The 20,062-nt window shown below is 43.0% G+C and overlaps 1 protein-coding gene across 1 annotated transcript; it reads right to left on the bottom strand.

Annotated features, from left to right (window-relative positions):
- Window positions 1-795: 795 nt before the first annotated feature.
- Window positions 796-19,727, bottom strand: keap1.L (kelch like ECH associated protein 1 L homeolog; the record flags this gene model as incomplete). Its single annotated transcript, NM_001095480.1, is given in 5 exon segments — window positions 796-1,485; window positions 2,229-2,405; window positions 3,054-3,259; window positions 6,776-7,461; window positions 18,785-19,727. Coding segments are annotated over 5 exon segments (1,842 nt in total). The 3' UTR covers window positions 796-1,255.
- Between the last annotated feature and the right edge of the window lie 335 nt (window positions 19,728-20,062).

Raw genomic sequence — 20,062 nt, forward strand, 5'->3', positions numbered from 1 at the left:
GACTGATTAATAATCAGAATATACAGACTGCACTGGCTCCTGTGTTGTCATGTAATCTAATGTGGATTTTATAGTTTTTGTATTGTTTAATAGAAACTTTCTCCAACTCGGCAGAACCAGTGGCTGCAGCAAAATAATCCTCCAAATAGAATCCCAGTTTATCTGTTTAAATCTGGCTCCATGATCTTTGTCCCTGCAGCTGGAGTTGGAAACAGTAAAGGGGATGTAAAGGCAAAAATAAAATCCAATACAAATCTCTACACATTCGCCGACTGCTCTACAGGGAAACAAACAAAGCTGCTCCCCCTGCTGTTCATAAGTATGATTGTTTCCCTGCAGAGCAGTTAGGGACTGTCTAACAATTCCTATCCACAGCAGTAAATGAAGGGAGAATTTCACTGCATATAGTCAGGTATCTTATAAAAACAGTACATATTTTTTAATTAAACTATATTGGAGATATGTTTCTTTTTCATTAAAGTAGAAATGGGATTTTATTTTTTCCATGCCCTTTAATATCAATAACAAACACTCAACTGCCATTCTTTTGCTCATTTCTATCAGAGCTGCTGGCCAATAGGCCATTGTATGTGCCCCATTTAGACCCAATGATGCTTGCATATATTGCTTATAGGCCTGTGCTTTTACTGTAAAGCATAAAGAATAAGACACAAAGAAGTATGGGGGGGGGAGTTATAGTTCTACACAGCTGAAGCATTACCATTCGTATGAAAACAACGCGGTTTATCAGAACAAAGGAAAAGGGAAATAAAATGACGTAATTAGTTTAAAATGAAAAATAAATCTGTCCGATCTTTAATGATTAAGAATGCGTAGATTAGACAATCTTACTCCGAAATCAGCATAGAGGGAGGGATCTGCAAAGCATATAGTCAGGAGAAACAAAGAATAATTTATATATATACATATTTACCACCCAAATTGGTTATTATTGCAATAGAACTGTACAATCTGTTCCGCAGGCTTCTCCATGAGGTCGTGGGTGAGAGAGGCCAGAGGGTAGCCATATTGTTTATTCCATTACAGCAATCTCAACAACTAAAGGCTCAGTGTTGTCCCTGTGAAAAGGGGAATATACTTGCTAAATTATACGCGGTCCACACAAATTGCCCTTAAAAGTAAGTTGGCTCCATTGCACTTGGTCTTCCTTTTGTCCATATCATTAACACTGAATTTCCATAGATCCGTAAAGCAACATTTCTTTTCATTTTTCCTTTCTTATTCCTGAACTTCATTATTTTTTGGTGTGTGAGGAGAAGCAACATTTTTTCTTGTCGTGGTTTCCATCTTTTATCCTCTCTGGGAAAAGGCCCCCCCCACACGGCTGTTTGCGGCAGGGTTCCATGGTGATAGCCACGCCCACCCCGCTGCGTCCAGACATCATACGTGTCACCTCAGTCCACGTGTCTGTGGGTGGGTCGTAGCACTCCACACTATCAATGAACGTGCTTCCGTCGTAGCCCCCTGAAGTACAAGGGAGGAAATGACGTTAATTCAAATTTATGCTAAAGGGATTCAGTCATGATTTTTATGGTGTAGTTTTTATTTCTAAATTACACTGCAAATAATTCACTCTACAATATCAAATTTCATTCCTGAACCAGCAAGTGTATTTTTTAGTTGTAATATTGGTGTGTAGGTGCATCTCAGGTCATTTTGCCTGGTCATGTGATTTCAGAAAGAGCCAGTGCTGCACTATGGAACTGCTTTCTGGCAGGCTGCTGTTTTTCCTTCTCAATGTAACTGAATGTGTCTCAGTGGGACCTGGATTTTACTATCGAGTGCTGTTCTTAGATCTACCAGGCAGCTGTTATCTTGTGTTAGGGAGCTGCTATCTGGTTACCTTCCCGTTGTTGTGTTATTAGGTTGCTGGCGGGGGGAGGGGTGATATCACTCCAACTTGCAGTAAAGAGTGACTGAAGTTTATCAGAGCACAAGTCACATGACTGGGGGCAGCTGGGGAACGGACAATATGTCTAGCCCCATGTCAGATTTCAAATATTAAATAATCTGTTTGCTCTTTTGAAAAATGGATTTCAGTGCAGAATTCTGCTGGAGCAGCACTATTAACTGATGTGTGGGGGAAAAAATTCCCATGACAGTATCCCTTAAGGATGGGCCTAATTTATATGCCATTAAAGTAGGTGCTTATTCTCCTCCTCCTTGAAGTTAACTGCAGATTGCAGTAAACCTAAAATCAAAATTACCAAGTACGTAGATCTTTCCCTGATGTACGGTCACCCCCAGCGCACTTCTACGGTGTCTCATGGGTGCCACAAAACTCCAGACATCTTTCTCCACGTCGTATCGTTCAACGCTGTTCAGCTGGTCTGTTCCATTATACCCACCCATAGCGAACACACTGGTATCCATCGCACACGCCCCTGAACAAAAAAAAAATTTGAACATGTACTAAATATAACATGATTTGCTTTTATTTGCACTGTATTCTGTGCAGTATTTATCAATTTAATTTATACCAAGAAATTTCAATCTATGGTTCACTTCATTGGTTTGAATAATGGTTTTGTGATATATTAAAGGAGAACTAAACCCTAAACGTGAATATGACTAAAAACACATATATATATATATATATATATATATATATATATATATATATATATATATATATATATATATATATATATATATATATATATATATATATATATATATATACAGATGCTACAGGTTTGCTGATTATTAAATTCTGATGCTAATTGCACTGGTTTCTGTGCTGCCATGTAGTAATTATCTGTATTAATTACTAATCAGCCTTATATTGTGACATTTCTATTCTATGTGTACTGTATATTGTGAGTGGGTCCCTAAGCTCAGTAAGTGACAGCAGCACAGAGCATGTGCAGTGAATCAGCAGAAAAGAAGATGGGGAGCTACTGGGGCATCTTTGGAGACACAGATCTTTACTGCTAAAGGGCTGTGGTTGCCTTGGGCTGGTACAGAAGCACAAAACAACATTTCTAGCCATTTCTTTAGTTAGGCTTAAGTTGTCCTTTAAAGAGTCTTACCTGCTCCACTGCGCACAATGTTCATAGAGGCGATGTCCTTCCATTCGTCGGTCTCTGGATAGTAACACTCTGCTGAGTTCAACCTGTTTGTTCCATCAAACCCACCAACTGCATACATCAGCCTGTTCAGTACGGCCACTCCCACTCCAATACGCTGAGTTTTCATTGAAGCAACCAGCTGCCACTCATCTCTCTCTGGGTCATACCTGGGAGCAAAGGAAGGTACATTAGGTTTTCAACAAAGTCTGTAATCACCCTGCTATACAATATGTATATATATATATTTATATATGACCCAACTTTCCTAAGCGATATCTATGTACTATGGATATCATGTAGTTTGTTATTATGGCAGATGAAGTGAAGAGGAACCCCTACTGCCCTTGTGACACTCAGTCAGATACAATATGGGACTGGCACTTGAGTGGCCACATCTACAGTAAAAAGGAGGGAGTAAGGCCTACTCTCGGTCAAGTTAAAGGCATACTGTCATGGGAAAAAAAATTTTTTTTCAAAATGCATCAGTTAATAGTGCTGCTCCAGCAGAATTCTGCACTGAAATCCATTTCTCAAAAGAGCAAACAGATTTTTTTATATTCAATTTTGAAATCTGACATGGGGCTTGACATTTTGTCAATTTCCCAGCTGCCCCTGGTCATGTGACTTGTGCTCTGATAAACTTCAATCACTCCTTACTGCTGTACTGCAAGTTGGAGTGATATCACCCCCTCCCCAGCAGCCTAACAACAGAACAATAGGAAGGTAACCAGATAACTCCCTAACACAAGATAACAGCTGCCTGGTTGATGTAGGAACATCACTCAATAGAAAAAACCCACGTCCCACTGCGTTCTATTCAGTTACATTGAGAAGGAAAAATGACAGCCTACCAGAAAGTAATTCCATCCTAAAGTGCAGGCACAAGTCACATGACTTTGGGCAGCTGGGAAATTGACAAAATGTCCAGCCCCATGTCAGATATCAAAATTTAATATAAAAAAATCTGTTTCCTCTTTTTAAAAATGGATTTCAGTTCAGAATTCTGCTGGAGCAGCACTATTAACTGATTCATTTTGAAAAAAACATGTTTTCCCATGACAGTATCCCTTTAATGTCCTGGATATTGAAGTTCTTTCTCCTCAGGTGCCATATCACAGGCCTGTTAACCTTCAACTGTCAATAGTTAATAGAATGACACAGGTCTGTGTGATGTGGAAGTTGGTAGTTCATCTCTATGAGTCATACCATGTTTTTATTTATGTCAAACTGTGAATCTTTCACGAAGGATTCGGGGGTTCGGCCGAATCCAAAAAAGTAGATTCGGTGCATCCCTAATTTCTAGTTCCACTAGACAGACGTGTACAATTAACTATCTCTGCAAAGTGATGCATAACATGTCAGTGCAAATAAAATAATAATAGGAATTGCCCCAAAAGGCAACAGTAGAATCATAGGGAGCTCAGTAACACTGCACAGTTAGATAATAGTCTCTGGGAAGGGAGTGTGACTGTGGGATAGCAGGTATAGTAGGGAGAGATGGTGTCTATAGTAACAGTGGGATAATAGTCTCTGGGAAGGGAGTGTGGCTGTGGGATAGCAGGTATAGTAGGGAGAGATGGTGCCTATAGTAACAGTGGATAATAGTCTCTGGGAAGGGAGTGTGACTGTGGGATAGCAGGTATAGTAGGGAGAGATGGTGCCTATAGTAACAGTGGATAATAGTCTCTGGGAAGGGAGTGTGACTGTGGGATAGCAGGTATAGTAGGGAGAGATGGTGTCTATAGTAACAGTGGATAATAGTCTCTGGGAAGGGAGTGTGACTGTGGGATAGCAGGTATAGTAGGGAGAGATGGTGCCTATAGTAACAGTGGGATAATAGTCTCTGGGAAGGGAGTGTGACTGTGGGATAGCAGGTATAGTAGGGAGAGATGGTGCCTATAGTAACAGTGGGATAATAGTCTCTGGGAAGGGTGTGTGACTGTGGGATAGCAGGTATAGTAGGGAGAGATGGTGCCTATAGTAACAGTGGATAATAGTCTCTGGGAAGGGAGTGTAACTGTGGGATAGGAGGTATAGTAGGGAGAGATGGTGCCTATAGTAACAGTGGATAATAGTCTCTGGGAAGGGAGTGTGACTGTGGGATAGCAGGTATAGTAGGGAGAGATGGTGTCTATAGTAACAGTGGGATAATAGTCTCTGGTAAGGGAGTGTAACTGTGGGATAGGAGGTATAGTAGGGAGAGATGGTGCCTATAGTAACAGTGGATAATAGTCTCTGGGAAGGGAGTGTGACTGTGGGATAGCAGGTATAGTAGGGAGGGAGAGATGGTGTCTATAGTAACAGTGGGATAATAGTCTCTGGTAAGGGAGTGTAACTGTGGGATAGGAGGTATAGTAGGGAGAGATGGTGCCTATAGTAACAGTGGATAATAGTCTCTGGGAAGGGAGTGTGACTGTGGGATAGCAGGTATAGTAGGGAGAGATGGTGTCTATAGTAACAGTGGATAATAGTCTCTGGGAAGGGAGTGTGACTGTGGGATAGCAGGTATAGTAGGGAGAGATGGTGTCTATAGTAACAGTGGATAATAGTCTCTGGGAAGGGAGTGTGACTGTGGGATAGCAGGTATAGTAGGGAGAGATGGTGCCTATAGTAACAGTGGGATAATAGTCTCTGGGAAGGGAGTGTGACTGTGGGATAGCAGGTATAGTAGGGAGAGATGGTGCCTATAGTAACAGTGGGATAATAGTCTCTGGGAAGGGACTGTGGGATAGCAGGTATAGTAGGACCACGAAGGGCCATGCTGGGGCCCAGTGATGTAGCAGGAAGTATCAGAAAGTATTTTGTAAAATCAGCCCGATGTGACTCTATACAACAGACGGCTGGCACTGTGTCAGAATCTGGAGAAAGCCTACAGCTATGTTTGGAAGTCCAAGGCTTTCAGCTTAAAGTGGGTAGAGAATGACACTCCCTGTTAGAGAGAGTCCCGAGTGGAGAGGCTGTTCCTAAACACACTGAGAATAATCAAGGTCCATAAGCGAGAGATGAAGTTGGCACTGCCCAAATTAGGCATAGCCACAGACACAGTTAGAGGAAGTATAAAATAAATGCCAGTATAAATATGTTCCTGATATTGGCAAAATGAGAAGAAGTTTTAGGGCCGTACAGTTAAGTTTCTCCTTAAAGGAGAACTAAAGCTTAACTACAGTACACATAGAATAGAAATGTCACAATATAAGGCTGATTAGTAATTAATACAGATAATTACTACATGGCAGCACAGAAACCAGTGCAATTAGCATCAGAATTTAATAATCAGCAAACCTGTAGCATCAGCTTATATTACAGCCAGGGAAGCTCATTTTCTGCTGGATAATTAGTGACGAGCCCTAAGCTTAGCTTCTCAACAGCCAATCAGAGCCCACTGAGCATGTGAGTGTCACAGACACTTTCCAAGATGGTGACCCCCTGTGACAAGTTTGAAGTCCTGGATCATTGCTGCTATTGATAAGCTGAAACTTTAGGCTGGTGCAATAGGTTCAGTATATAAAATATGCCATTTCTAGCCACATTCATTTTAAGGGTTTAGTTCTCCTTTAACACCCCCCATCTCCTTCTCAATTTGGGGAATGTGTTATATTTCACATTTGTACCCAGGACCCCATTCTTTCCACTGGCAATAACCACTCATCCAATTGTGATGTCAGCATTATTGTGAGGCTCACCTTTCCACACTGTTGTGATGGAGACATCCGTGAGATCCTCCCACTGCATAAATCTGCCCGTCTATGACGCCAGCCCCCACCCTATTCCTGGGCACACTTAAGGCAGCACATGGCGACCACTGGTTGTTCATGGGATTGTAGCAGTCCAGGGCATCAGAGTCTTTATTGCAGTCAGGAGCATTATTTCGACCTCCCACCGCGTAGAAGAGGCCCCCTACAACACAACCCGCAAGCCCACTCCTCGGCATCTCCAGAGAAGCCAGGCTCAGCCATTCCCCGTCGACTGGGTTGTAAGCCTCAAGAAAACTGAGGGACTGCCGAAAATATCCTCCTGCCACGTAGATGAACTGAGGGATGTTGGGGATGCGGTCTTGGAGGGGCAGGGTGGGTTTATGGAGAGTGAGGTCCTGGAAGATCTGAGACAGGTAGTCCTGACAGCGGGAGTCCCCTTTGAGGATCTCACAGCGCTGGATCTGAAGCTGTAAGAAGTTGGGGGTCAGGGAATGGCACCGCACTGCCCGCAGCAGTGCCTGGATAACCGGCCGCCTGTTCTCGCAGTCATACTTGACCCAGTTTATGCAGGCGTGAAAAACCTCCGACTCACACCGAACGTTCAGCTCATCCCGGCTTATGAGGTTCACCAGCTGGCAACTGGTCAGGTTAAAGAACTCCTCCTGCTTGGAAACCTGAAACAAGCGAGAAGAGAGTGGTCATAGAGAAGGAAAGGAACATGGGACAGAGCAGCTATTCTCATTGGCCACCAGTGAGGCTCAAATGGACCCCTTGCTCCTAACCTATCCCAAGTGCCAAGCTCCCATCTACTGCCGAATATAGAATAGGTGGAACAAATGACTTCTCTCTAAATAAGTGATCCCCAACCAGTAGCTTGCGAGTAACACGTTGCTCATCAACTCCTTGTATGTTGCTCCTAGTGGCCTCAAAGCAGGTGCTTATTTTTAAATACCATACTTAGAGGCAAGTTTTATTTGCATAAAAACCAGGTGTACTGCCAAACAGAGACTCATGTGGGTATACAGTACATATAGGGGCTACCAAACAGTAAATCACAGTCCTTATTTGACATCCCCATGGACTTTTTCATGCTTGTGTTGCTCCCCAACTTTTTTTACATTTAAACGTGCTCTAAAGGAAGCACCAAATCCAGGATTCAGTTCGGGATTCATCAGGAATAATGAAATACCTTCAATTTTGTTTTTTTAAAGGGGAACAATCGTGAAAATGAAAATTAAATACGTTTCCTCATGCTGAAATAAGAAAACGTCTAAATACAGTCAATAAGATATTCTGCGAAATTTCTGAAATAATCAAGTTTATCTTCACTATTCCTCTCTCAGCATCTGTTTCTCCTCATTCTGTCTTCATGCAGGAGTGAATTAGAGCTCACTCAAATAACGGATTCCAGTACAAACAAAATCTAACAAAATAACTGCCTTTTGCACAAATCCTGCATGTAGAGAGACATGATGTCTGGTGATTTTAATAGAGTGACCTCCAATACATCTTCTAGGCAAAAGGAGCCTCTCTATAAAGGTGGCCATAAACAGGGAGATTTGCTCGTTTGGCAATGTCGACTCGGTTAAAGGACCAGTAACATCAATTTGTTTTTTTTTTTTAAAAAAAAATTGTTAGTATATAACGAAAAAAAACACAAGGACTAATTAAACTTTTAAATTGCTAAGTCTTTATTAAGAAGTAATTTACCGCTCTTCTTCAGAAAAGTTGATCCATCATTCGGCGTTGATTTCTCCTCCCCGCCTTCCTTACAGGAGATAGCCAGGGAGGAGAAATCGAGCGCCACACGATGGATCATCGCCCTGTCGCCTATTCTGAAGAGAAGCGCAAGCGGAGTTTCGGTAAGTTATTTCTTAATAAAGACTTAGCGATTAAAAAATTTAATTTGTCTTTGTGGGTTTTTTTTTGTTCTATATTAATTTTTTTTTCTTAAAATGTGTTATTGATCCTTTAAAGATATATTGGATCTAACTGTCAATGAATATCTGACACCCAACTGCTGCATGAAGAGAGAATGAAGAGAAACAGATGCTGAGAGAGGAATAGTGAAGAGAAACTTGATTATTTCAGAAACAATGCAGAATATTTAATTGATTGTATTTAGTAAAGTTTTGTATTAATTTTGTTTGTTTCTGTAAGTAAATGCAAGTAGGCACAGAAAGGTGCATTTATTACAAACTATACATATAAATGACATATTTTACATTTTATTCTCCCGGTGCAAAGTTTTCCATACACTTATCTCATTATCGTGTGCATCTAGTCTGTGTCTGGGTAATAAACCCAAAGAGCAGGACCATCACCCTGGATCAGCCCTGGTCACGGTGACTCAGCAGGATCGTCTCTGCGCATTCCTACGTGTTTTCTTCCTTCTCACATTCTACATCTCTCAGCCCTTCATTTGCATAAGATACTGCTCATCAGTGTCTCCGTCTGACTCCAGGCACAGATCTGCTGCACGACAAGCGTTCTATTCCCACGATTCATTCTCAGGGGGCTTCACCTAACACAACGGCTACAGCAATTGTAAGGAGCTGCCCACCGTCCCCCAAAATATTCCCCTATGGCTAGGGTTGCCATCTGGCCGGTATTTTACTGGCCTGGCCGGTAATAATTAAGGTCAGGGCTGATCCTATCAAATGTGGGGCCCAATTGGGACCATGTTGGCGGGGCCCCTAGACAAAGTGTTGCTGGCTACTGACACACCAAGTATTTAGGAAAATAAGGGCATACAGGCACTAAATAGAAAGGAAAGGGGCAGACAAGGTAAGAGAGTGAGAGGGATGAAATAGGGGCACATAATAGGGGCACACAGGGTAAGAGAGAGAGGGAGGAAATAGAGTGGACTGAGCCAATTAGTTTGGGGCAGGCTGGGCCGATTCAGCTTGGGAGCAGGCTTGGTTGGATTGGGGGCAGGCAGGGCCTATCAAGGTTGGAGGAAAGCTGGGCCTATGAGAGTTGGGGGCAGGCTAGACCTATGGAGTTGGGGGATAGGCTGTCTTATCAGAGTTGGGGGTGGGCTGGACCTATGGATTTGGGGATGGGCTGGACAAAGTTGGGGGCAGGCCAGGGGGAAATATGATCTGTGGTACGGGGCCCCCAGAGGTGCGGGCCCTATTGGGCCCAATTGGTCCAATAGGCCGGCCCTGATTAAGGTTGATCCCAATGTTATTAATAGGGAAAAGGATAAATATGTGGGAAGGCCGGTATTTTTTTCCCGAAAAGGTGGCAACCCTACCTATGGCTAGTTGTAATGGAAACCAACTGAACATCACTGAAAAACAAGAGGGCACTGACCAAACTGCACTGACAGACAGACTCTGTGTGTGGGGGGAGTGAAGGGTTAACACACAAATTAATGCCAATACTGGTTGGTTTCAGTGAGCTGTAAGACTGAAGACAAATTCCGAAAGGCTGTCTCCCATAGACTCAGTTTTATCCAAATTTGTAAAAATGATTTTCCTTTTCCTGCAGCGGGTCGGGTACCTGCGGGTTGCCCGCAAAAAAAAGCAAGTACCCTGCGTAGTGTTGCCACCTTTTTTTGTAAAAAAAAAATACCGTCCTTCCTGTATATTTAGATTTTTTCCCTATTAATAACATTGGTGTCGGACCGGTAAAATACTGGCCAGATGGCAAACCTAACCCGGCGGGATGAGGGGAGGAATTTCATGTGCGGGTATAGATGCGGGTTGCAGGTCTCATCTAAATTTTTTATCTTACGTTAAATGGTCTATATTTTGCCCCTTTTCAAATTTTACAAAACTTTTTTCTGCCCCAGCCCACTTTTGATGATGTCACTTCCAGTTTGCAGCAACATCACTTCCTGTTTAATGGTAGTCGGCGGGTTGCGGATAAGGCAGTTGCGTGTCAGGGTCGGGCAGCAGATCAAAGTGGGTAAATATACGGGCTGCAGTTCGGGTCCGGATCTTTTTGAATTGGTTCCGCACTGAACTCTAGCTTGTACTTGATCCCAACTAAGATATAATTAATCCTTATTGGAAGAAAAACCAGCCGGTTGGGTATATTTAATGTTTACATGATTTTCTAGTAGACTTGAGGTATGAAGATTCAAATTATGGAAAGATCCGTTATCTGGAAAACCCCAAGTCCCGAGCATTCTGGATAACAGGTCTCATACCTGTATTATGTTCCCCATTACATAGAAAGTTGCTGGGGGAAGTTAAACTTCCCCTTTTTAATACTTTGGTAAAAACTCGTTTTTGTTTTTTTTTTAGAAACATTTGTAATGCTTACACACACAAAAACAAATTTCCGCCCAACTTCTTCCATTTGGGCCAATAAATCTCCTAGACTGTCTCGGACAACTGTGACAGCCCCTTGTGGTAAGAGCGGAGCCACCCTACCTAATTGCATCATTACTACTTTACCAGTCACCCAACGTGTATCCACAATTGCTTCTGGCCTGATATTGAAAACTCAGAATAACATGTATTACCCTTTTGAAGTCCTTGTGTTTATTATTTTCTTGTGAAGTCCCAGAGGGAACAGGACCAGCCTAAACCAGTAGCACATCCTTGCGCAACTACATAGCCAAAAACACCGCCGGCCTCTCTGTAGTACCCGGGGGGTTAAAGCTGAAGACTTATTTTTTATAGTTTTTGTATTGTTTGCCTTCTTCTTCTGACTCTTTCCAGCTTTCAAATGGGGGGGGGGTGTCACTGACCCCATCTAAAAAACAAATGCTCTGTAAGGCTATGCATTTATTGTTACTTTATATTACTCGTCTTTCTATTCAGGTCTCTCCTATTTATATCACAGTCTCTTATTCAAATCAGTGTGTGGTTGTTAGGGTAATTTGGACCCTAGCAACCAGATTGCTGAAATTGCAAACCGAAGAGTTGCTGAATAAAAAGCTAAATAACTCAAAAACCACAAATAATAGAAAATGAAAACCAATTGCAAATTGTCTCAGAATATCCCTCTCTACATCACACAAAGTTGACTCAAAGGTGAGCAACCCCTTTAAAAGGATGGCGGCCGCACCACAACATTCCGTGCCCAGGTTCCGCTTCACTGATCACCCAGCAGGCACATGCTCCCAATGGGTTTTACATCCGAGGGGTCTGGGCACTGGATGTGATTACAGACTAGGTTAAACATCTTGGGTGAGAACTTCTTGTCCCCCCCAACTTCATGGTTGATTCTAATGACATGGGGGACTCCGGTAGAGTCATGCAGCGGGTCTGGTACCCGCAAAAAAAGCGTGCACCCTGCGGAATGAAGGGAAGATTTTTCAGGTGCTGGTACAGATGTGAGTCATGGGTCTCATCTAAATTTCTAATATTATGTAATATTGTCTATATTTTACTTTTTTAAAAAAAAGTTTTACAAAATGTGTTTGTCCAGCCCACTTTTGATGACATCACTTCTGGTTTGCAGCACCATCACTTCCCGTTCGGGTTGCGATCAAAGTGGGTAAATATGCAGGTTGCGGTTTGGGTCGCGGGCTGCGGGTTTGGGGTCTTAGAATTTAGTTTCTGCGCAGGACTCTAGACCCCGGAGCAGTTGTCCCCAAAAGGGACCCTTTGTGATATGAATTTCTTTCATTCATCTGATCAATATCTGCACAACCCCTGGAAAAGGCGATTATTTTGCGCCCAACAGGCTAATGATTTACCCAATCTGGCAACAAGCATCTGGACATGGAAAGCCCAATTCACTGGGTGAAAGTGACATGTGGGTCAGAAATTTGTCAACTCTTTCTCAACGGGGTCCAGTGTGGCCTGAAGATGAGAAGGGACTTTAACACCCAAATGATGTATGAAGAGGGCAAGCTCCAGAAACACTATCCCACTAAAGATGAAGGCCGCCTTTTTGGTGCTCAGCTGCAATATGGTTCACTGGCGGGTGACAACCATATTAGCTCCTAGGGATGCACTGAATCCAGGATTTGGGACTCGGACAGGATCCGGCCTTTTTCACCAGGATTCGGATTTGGCTGAATCCTTGTGCATGGTCGAATGGAACCCAATCCCAATTTGCATATGTAAATTAGGTGTGGGAAGGGAAAGGCAAAACAAGGAAGTAAAAAACATTTCCCCCACCTTTTCCTTTCCTGCTCCCTAATTTGCATATGCAAATTCGGCTTTGGTATTCGGCCGAATCTTTCACTAAGGATTCGGTATTCGACCAAAGTGGATTTGGTGCATCCCTATTAGTACCCCCAGTGAGTGGCTGCATAGCAAGGAGGCAAACACACTAGTGATACTGGGTTACAACTCTGCGTTTGGTTATGCAATTTCTACACAGCTGACCTCCCACATCAGAGAGCAAATTGCAGTCCAGCAGGAGGCAATGACTCAGCAGGGGGACGGCTCTAATGCTTCCAAGTCATGTGATAAATACCCTTTTCAGCAATGCTGCGCCGAGGGGAGGGGGCTGCTGTCAAAGCGACCGTTTGTTTCCCCACCGCTATTCAGAAGCAGGCATAAAATTACATTTATTCATGTACCTTCTGCTACATTTTTTCATAAGCCAGAATCAGCAGTGCAGAAGGGGGCAGACAGACACTGTTTTCAATAGCAATTATATAGCGATATGACTTTAAAAGCCAGTGAAATCATGTAATGAACATATACTGGTAAAGTTGTTTCGATTTTAATTTTCATGTGAAGTTCCCATGTAAAGGAAAGACACGTAACAGAAGAGGCCTAGTGCCCATACACAGACAAGGGTTGCGTGGCATAAACTGCACACAAAGGGTAACAGCGAGAAGTACTAGGCAGTGTTACAGTGAAAGGGACTCTGCATCATCTGATTTCAGCAGAGATATGGAAGCGCAGCAACCAGAGGAAATTGAGAACAATGGGATCCTATGGCTCAGTGCACACAGCACTCTGATAACTACTTTCTGCTCTGTTGCAGCTTTCAGCATTGTTCCTCCAGCGATACTCTTGTAGAAAAACAATATATTCATTTAAAATAAAAAACCCTTTTAATGATCATTTATGCATAATGGGTAAGATCTCCAGCGTAGGAGGGGCCACAGCACAAAGGCACGGGGCATTTCATGGGCAAATAATGAGCCAATCTCTAGCAGAAACATGCGAGTTATTATGTGTCTTGTAATCATGAGACCGGCAGTCACGTCTCACTAATCACAGTAAAAGAGCGCACTCCTCGAGTTCAGCCCAATTTATCAGCTCCAGCCTTTAGGCTTTGTAAATACGACTGTTTTTATTGTTTTTCTAATAGGTTGCCCTGTCCCTACCAACATTATCAGTGATAGAAACAGGTCAGTATCACTTTAAATTGACTCCAGTTGGGTTATGACTCTGCAGTTCTGTATCTCGGCTCTTCTAATCGACTTGCAGTTATCAGTCCCAAACACCATAAAGGAGACGACATTCGCACCCGGCAGCTTTCCATTAAGCAGTGCGAAGGAGAAAGTATTCCTTGTTTTCTATGCACGGACGTGTATTCTAAACTAGCGCAGGTCACACCTGTGTTTCTATACAATACGATCACATACCACTCCTACGTGCCATTTGCTCAGTCACAGAGTTCATGGACTTGCGGGACTTAAATCCATAGGTTCTAGGGGACAAGCAAATATATCCCAATTTCATATCAGAACCTTCCTTGAAAAGATACAACGTTCACTGAACTCTCAGCCAAAGACCTTTCCCAGAGACTATTATCCACTGTTACTATAGACACCATCTCTCCCTACTATACCTGCTATCCCACAGTCACACTCCCTTCCCAGAGACTATTATCCACTGTTACTATAGGTACCATCTCTCCCTACTATACCTGCTATCCCACAGTCACACTCCCTTCCCAGAGACTATTATCCCCACTGTTACTATAGGCACCATCTCTCCCTACTATACCTGCTATCCCACAGTCACACTCCCTTCCCAGAGACTATTATCCACTGTTACTATAGACACCATCTCTCCCTACTATACCTGCTATCCCACAGTCACACTCCCTTCCCAGAGACTATTATCCACTGTTACTATAGGCACATCTCTCCCTACTATACCTGCTATCCCACAGTCACACTCCCTTCCCAGAGACTATTATCCCACTGTTACTATAGACACCATCTCTCCCTACTATACCTGCTATCCCACAGTCACACTCCCTTCCCAGAGACTATTATCCACTGTTACTATAGGCACCATCTCTCCCTACTATACCTGCTATCTCACAGTCACACTCCTTTCCCAGAGAGTATTATCCACTGTTACTATAGGCACCATCTCTCCCTACTATACCTGTTAACCCACAGTCACACTCCCTTCCCAGAGACTATTATCCCACTGTTACTATAGTCACCATCTCTCCCTACTATACCTGCTATACCACAGTCACACTCCCTTCCCAGAGACTATTATCCCACTGTTACTATAGGCACCATTTCTCCCTACTATACCTGTTAACCCACAGTCACACTCCCTTCCCAGAGACTATTATCCACTGTTACTATAGGCACCATCTCTCCCTAGTATACCTGCTATCCCACAGTTACACTCCCTTCCCAGAGACTATTATCCACTGTTACTATAGGCACCATCTCTCCCTACTATACCTGCTATCCCACAGTCACACTCCCTTCCCACAGACTATTATCCCACTGTTACTATAGACACCATCTCTCCCTACTATACCTGCTATACCACAGTCACACTCCCTTCCCAGAGACTATTATCCCACTGTTACTATAGGCACCATTTCTCCCTACTATACCTGTTAACCCACAGTCACACTCCCTTCCCAGAGACTATTATCCACTGTTACTATAGGCACCATCTCTCCCTAGTATACCTGCTATCCCACAGTTACACTCCCTTCCCAGAGACTATTATCCACTGTTACTATAGGCACCATCTCTCCCTACTATACCTGCTATCCCACAGTCACACTCCCTTCCCACAGACTATTATCCCACTGTTACTATAGACACTATCTCTCCCTACTATAACTGTTATCCCACAGTCACACTCCCTTCCCAGAGACTATTATCCCACTGTTACTATAGGCACCATCTCTCCCTACTATACCTGCTATCCCACAGTCACACTCCCTTCCCAGAGACTATTATCCACTGTTACTATAGGCACCATCTCTCCTACTATACCTTTTATCCCACAGTCACACTCCCTTCCCAGAGACTATTATCCCACTGTTACTATAGGCACCATCTCTCCCTACTATACCTGCTATCCCACAGTCACACTCCCTTCCCAGAGACTATTATCCACTGTTACTATAGACACCATCTCTCCCTACTATACCTGCTATCCCACAGTCACACTCCCTTCCCAGAAACTATTATCCACTGTTACTATAGGCACCATCTCTCCCTACTATACCTGCTATCCCACAGTCACACTCCCTTCCGAGAGATAAAAGGCATCTATTAACTTATCTTGAAAAATCTATTGCAGAATTAGAGGAGAGGTATCTCTATTTTCCACTCCTGATAAATTGATGCAACCTAAAATTGGTTCTTACAACCAATAAACTCAAAAATGAAAGAAAACTTCTTGAAATTGAATGTACAGGATCATTGCAAATGGTCCAATCTACTCTACCTTATTGCTCTGATCATAGTTACATAGTTCAGTTGGGTTGAAAAAAGACCAAAATGTATTAAGTTCAACCCCTGCAAATGAAATGAAACCCAGCTTCTACACACACTCACAGCAACCCTTCCACACACTGACACAAACTATATACCAATATCTGTACGTATGGTATTTAGTATCAGTATTTTAGTATCACAATAGCATTGGATATTATGCTTGTCCGAGAAATCATCCAAGCCTCTTAAAAAGACATTAACAGAATCAGCCTCGCTGTGAAGAACCCCCTACGTTGCTTCAAATGAAAGTTCTTTTTTTCTAGTCTGAAGGGGAGGCCTCTGGTACGGTGATCCACTTTATGGGTAAAAAGGTCCCCTGATATTTGTCTATAATGTCCTCTAATGTACTTGTGTGTAATCATGTCCCATCCCAAACGTCTTTTTTCCAAAGAAAACTACACCAACCATGTCAACCATGTCCTCTTAACTAATTTCTGAAAGGAGCTACAGCAACATCTACAAGATACATGCCTATGTTCTCACCCTTGGATCATAACCCAATTTGAACTTGGCCCTTGCTTAATCCATCATGAGTTGACAAGTTTCACAAGTAAGTTTGGCATGTTATCTGAGCAGATCAAATTTAGTTTCAATCCAGCAACTTCAGAAGAAGGCTCCAGCCAGTGTCCCATTACAACAAAATGTTCCTGAGATACAACAGAATGTTCCTGAGGTCTCTCTACTTTGTGGCCATAGCTGACAAGAACCAGGAACATTACTACACGTTTTATATGAGTTGTCCATTAGAAATACTGGTCAAGAAATATCAGTGGGTAAAGGTCCAAAAAAGCTGATCCTTATTTGTAAAGTTCATGAGGCCTCAAAACCTCCATTGCCTATTGCCCTACTCCATGCCTTAGGTTATTCACATACAGTTGGAAAAACACTACTCCTCAATTAGCTGGTAATGTTTGTGGGATCAAAAAAAGTAATTTGTTAATCAGATCATCTTAAATATTTATTAAAGTATGTTGTAGGGAGGTGCGGGCCGACCCGATACCTGCGGGACCCACGGGTTTACCCGTAATTGGGCAGGTTCGGCCCGACCTCACACGCTCCTTTCCAGGTTGCGGGCGGGTTGAGCTCTTCTTAATGCTCTCTCCGACCGCGACCTTCCAAATGCCGGCTTCCGGGTTGAGTTGTAATAGACGCATGCCTCACGTTCATTACTATAAAAATGGTGGGACCAAGTTGGCTGAAAGTTTGCACCAGCAGTACCTGTTGACATTTTGTTTTTCCTCCCTGTGGAAGATTATTAACGTGCTAAGTTCAGACCTCAGTTGTGTTGTTCACGTCCCAAGGTCACAGCCTTGCACAACACCATGAATAAGCATTAGGGGAAGCACAGAACGGAAACTACAGTGCTTCATGGACCTACCAAATGTTAAAGGTATTGTTCAGTGTAAAAATAAAACTGGGTAAATAGGCTGTGCAAAATAAAACACGTTTCTAACATAGTTAGTTAGACAAAAATGTAATGTATAAAGGCTGGAGTGACTGGATGTGTAACATAATAGCCAGAACACTACTTCCTGCTTTGCAGCTCTCTTGGCTTTCACTGATTGGTTACCAGGCAGTAACCAATCAGTGACTTGAGAGGGGGGCACATGAGTCATAACTGTTGCTTTTGAATCTGAGCTGAATGCTGAGGATCAATTGCAAACTCACTGAACAGTTATGTCCCATGTGACCCCCCCCTAACTCTATTTTAACCTGCCTGCCAGTTGATCCAGAGGAAGGCTAAAAAACCTCAGCTGAAGCCTCTCCAATTTGCCTCAGAGGGGGGAAAATCCTTCCTGACTGCAATATGACAATGGGACCAGTCCCTGGATCAACTTGTACTATGAGCTATTTCCCATATCCCTGTATTCCCTCACTTGCTAAATACCATCCAACCCCTTCTTATACCTATCTAATGTATCAGCCTGTACCACTGATTCAGGGAGACAATTCCACATCTTCACAGCTCTCACTGTAACAAACCCCTTCCCAATATTTAGGCGGAACTATGGGGGGCAAGTGCAAGACTCTCTGTCAGTCACATACACAACCTAAAGCAATAAGTGATTGGTGCAGGACTGTATAAGGGGCAGACTCATTGCAATTGACCATTTAAAGGCAGAACCATGGCTAAATATACATCTGGTTAATATTTTAAACCTCTTTATGTCACAAATAATAACATTCATAGAGAAAACACCAGGACAAAATTTTGATGCAAAATCTGGGAAAACATTACTTAAAATCAGGGAAATGCACCCATTGAAACGCATTATAAATTGGTGGAACCACAAACGTAAAATGCGAGAAATCTTAAAACCAGGGTAATTAAAATAGAGGTTTCACTGTATTTGACTTACCTCCCCAAAGTGCATGTATATATATTCCCGCGCCTTCTGATGCAGCTCGTGGCATCCGATCTGCTCCGCAAAACTGGCGATGCCGATGGCATTACTCGGGTCGAGCTGTTGGATGAGAAAGTCGCAGCAGGCCTTGACAACGCTGTCCATCTGGTACATGACGGCGCCATTCATCACGTGGATGACGCACTTCTCTCCCACGGAAATGCTGGCCGTGTAGGCAAACTCCAAAAGCCGCTGCATGACTTTAGGGTGAACTCCCTCAATGGTAACGGTCTCCATGCCGCATTCCTTGAGGCCATTAGTAAACATGGCGCGGAATACTGGACTGCTGGAGGCCAACACAATCTTGTGGGCAACAAACTCGTCCTGGATTTCATTGTACTTTACCTTCAGCTTCACATCGCACAGCTGCTGCCCTAGCCGGAGCTCGTTCATAATCTGGAAAGCCTGGTTGGTGTGGTCGTCCAGGCTATACTGAAACTGCCGGTTGCCATTGCTGTGTGAGGGCGTTACTTCCGCCTGGCACTCCGTCGCGTACATTCCTGCTGCCTTCAGTACACCTAACGGATCATCATTAGGGGACGAAATAGGATTTTCTTCAAAACAAGCCTATTGCCATTTTTTTAAACAATTCTTTAAAACACAAAAAAATAAATTACATTACGTCAAAAAAGCAAAATAAATTATTTGACGTAGAAAAAAAAACCACATGGGTTTAGATTAAATAAGAAGATGCTTAATCCACATCCGTTCGTCCAGATTCTCCAGTCGGGATGACTTAATCCATCCTGGTCATTTTTTATGGAGCTTCCTGAATGAAAAAAAAAAAAAATAGAAGTCTCTAGCTAGGGGTTTTTAACATATTTCTAAAGCAAACCCAGGCTACGGCGAGTTGATGAGATCCAATGGAAGTCCTTTTAGTTCATTTTCTGTTTGATACCTGTAGAGAAAGAGAGAGGAAAAGCTCAACGTTAAAAGGGTCGTTCATCTTCCAAACACTTTTTTCAGTTCAGTTGTTTTTAGATTGTTCCCCAGAAATAAAGACTTTTTTCCAATTACTTTCCATTATTTATTTTTTACTGTTTTCCCAAAATCTAAGTGTTGAATGTCCATGTGTCACGGTTGGTACCCTAAATCCAGAACCAATGCTAAGCACCCTGTTCTCGGCTCTTGCTTCCGCCTTTAACAGCCGCCTTTCACCTCGGGAGGATCCCTCGGCTAATCGGATGCCGCCAGGTCCAAGCGAAGGGTTCTGGACGAGCAAAGGGGCACGAC

The sequence above is a fragment of the Xenopus laevis genome, chromosome 3L (genome assembly GCF_017654675.1).
Source record: "Xenopus laevis strain J_2021 chromosome 3L, Xenopus_laevis_v10.1, whole genome shotgun sequence".
Classification (NCBI taxonomy): domain Eukaryota; kingdom Metazoa; phylum Chordata; class Amphibia; order Anura; family Pipidae; genus Xenopus; species Xenopus laevis.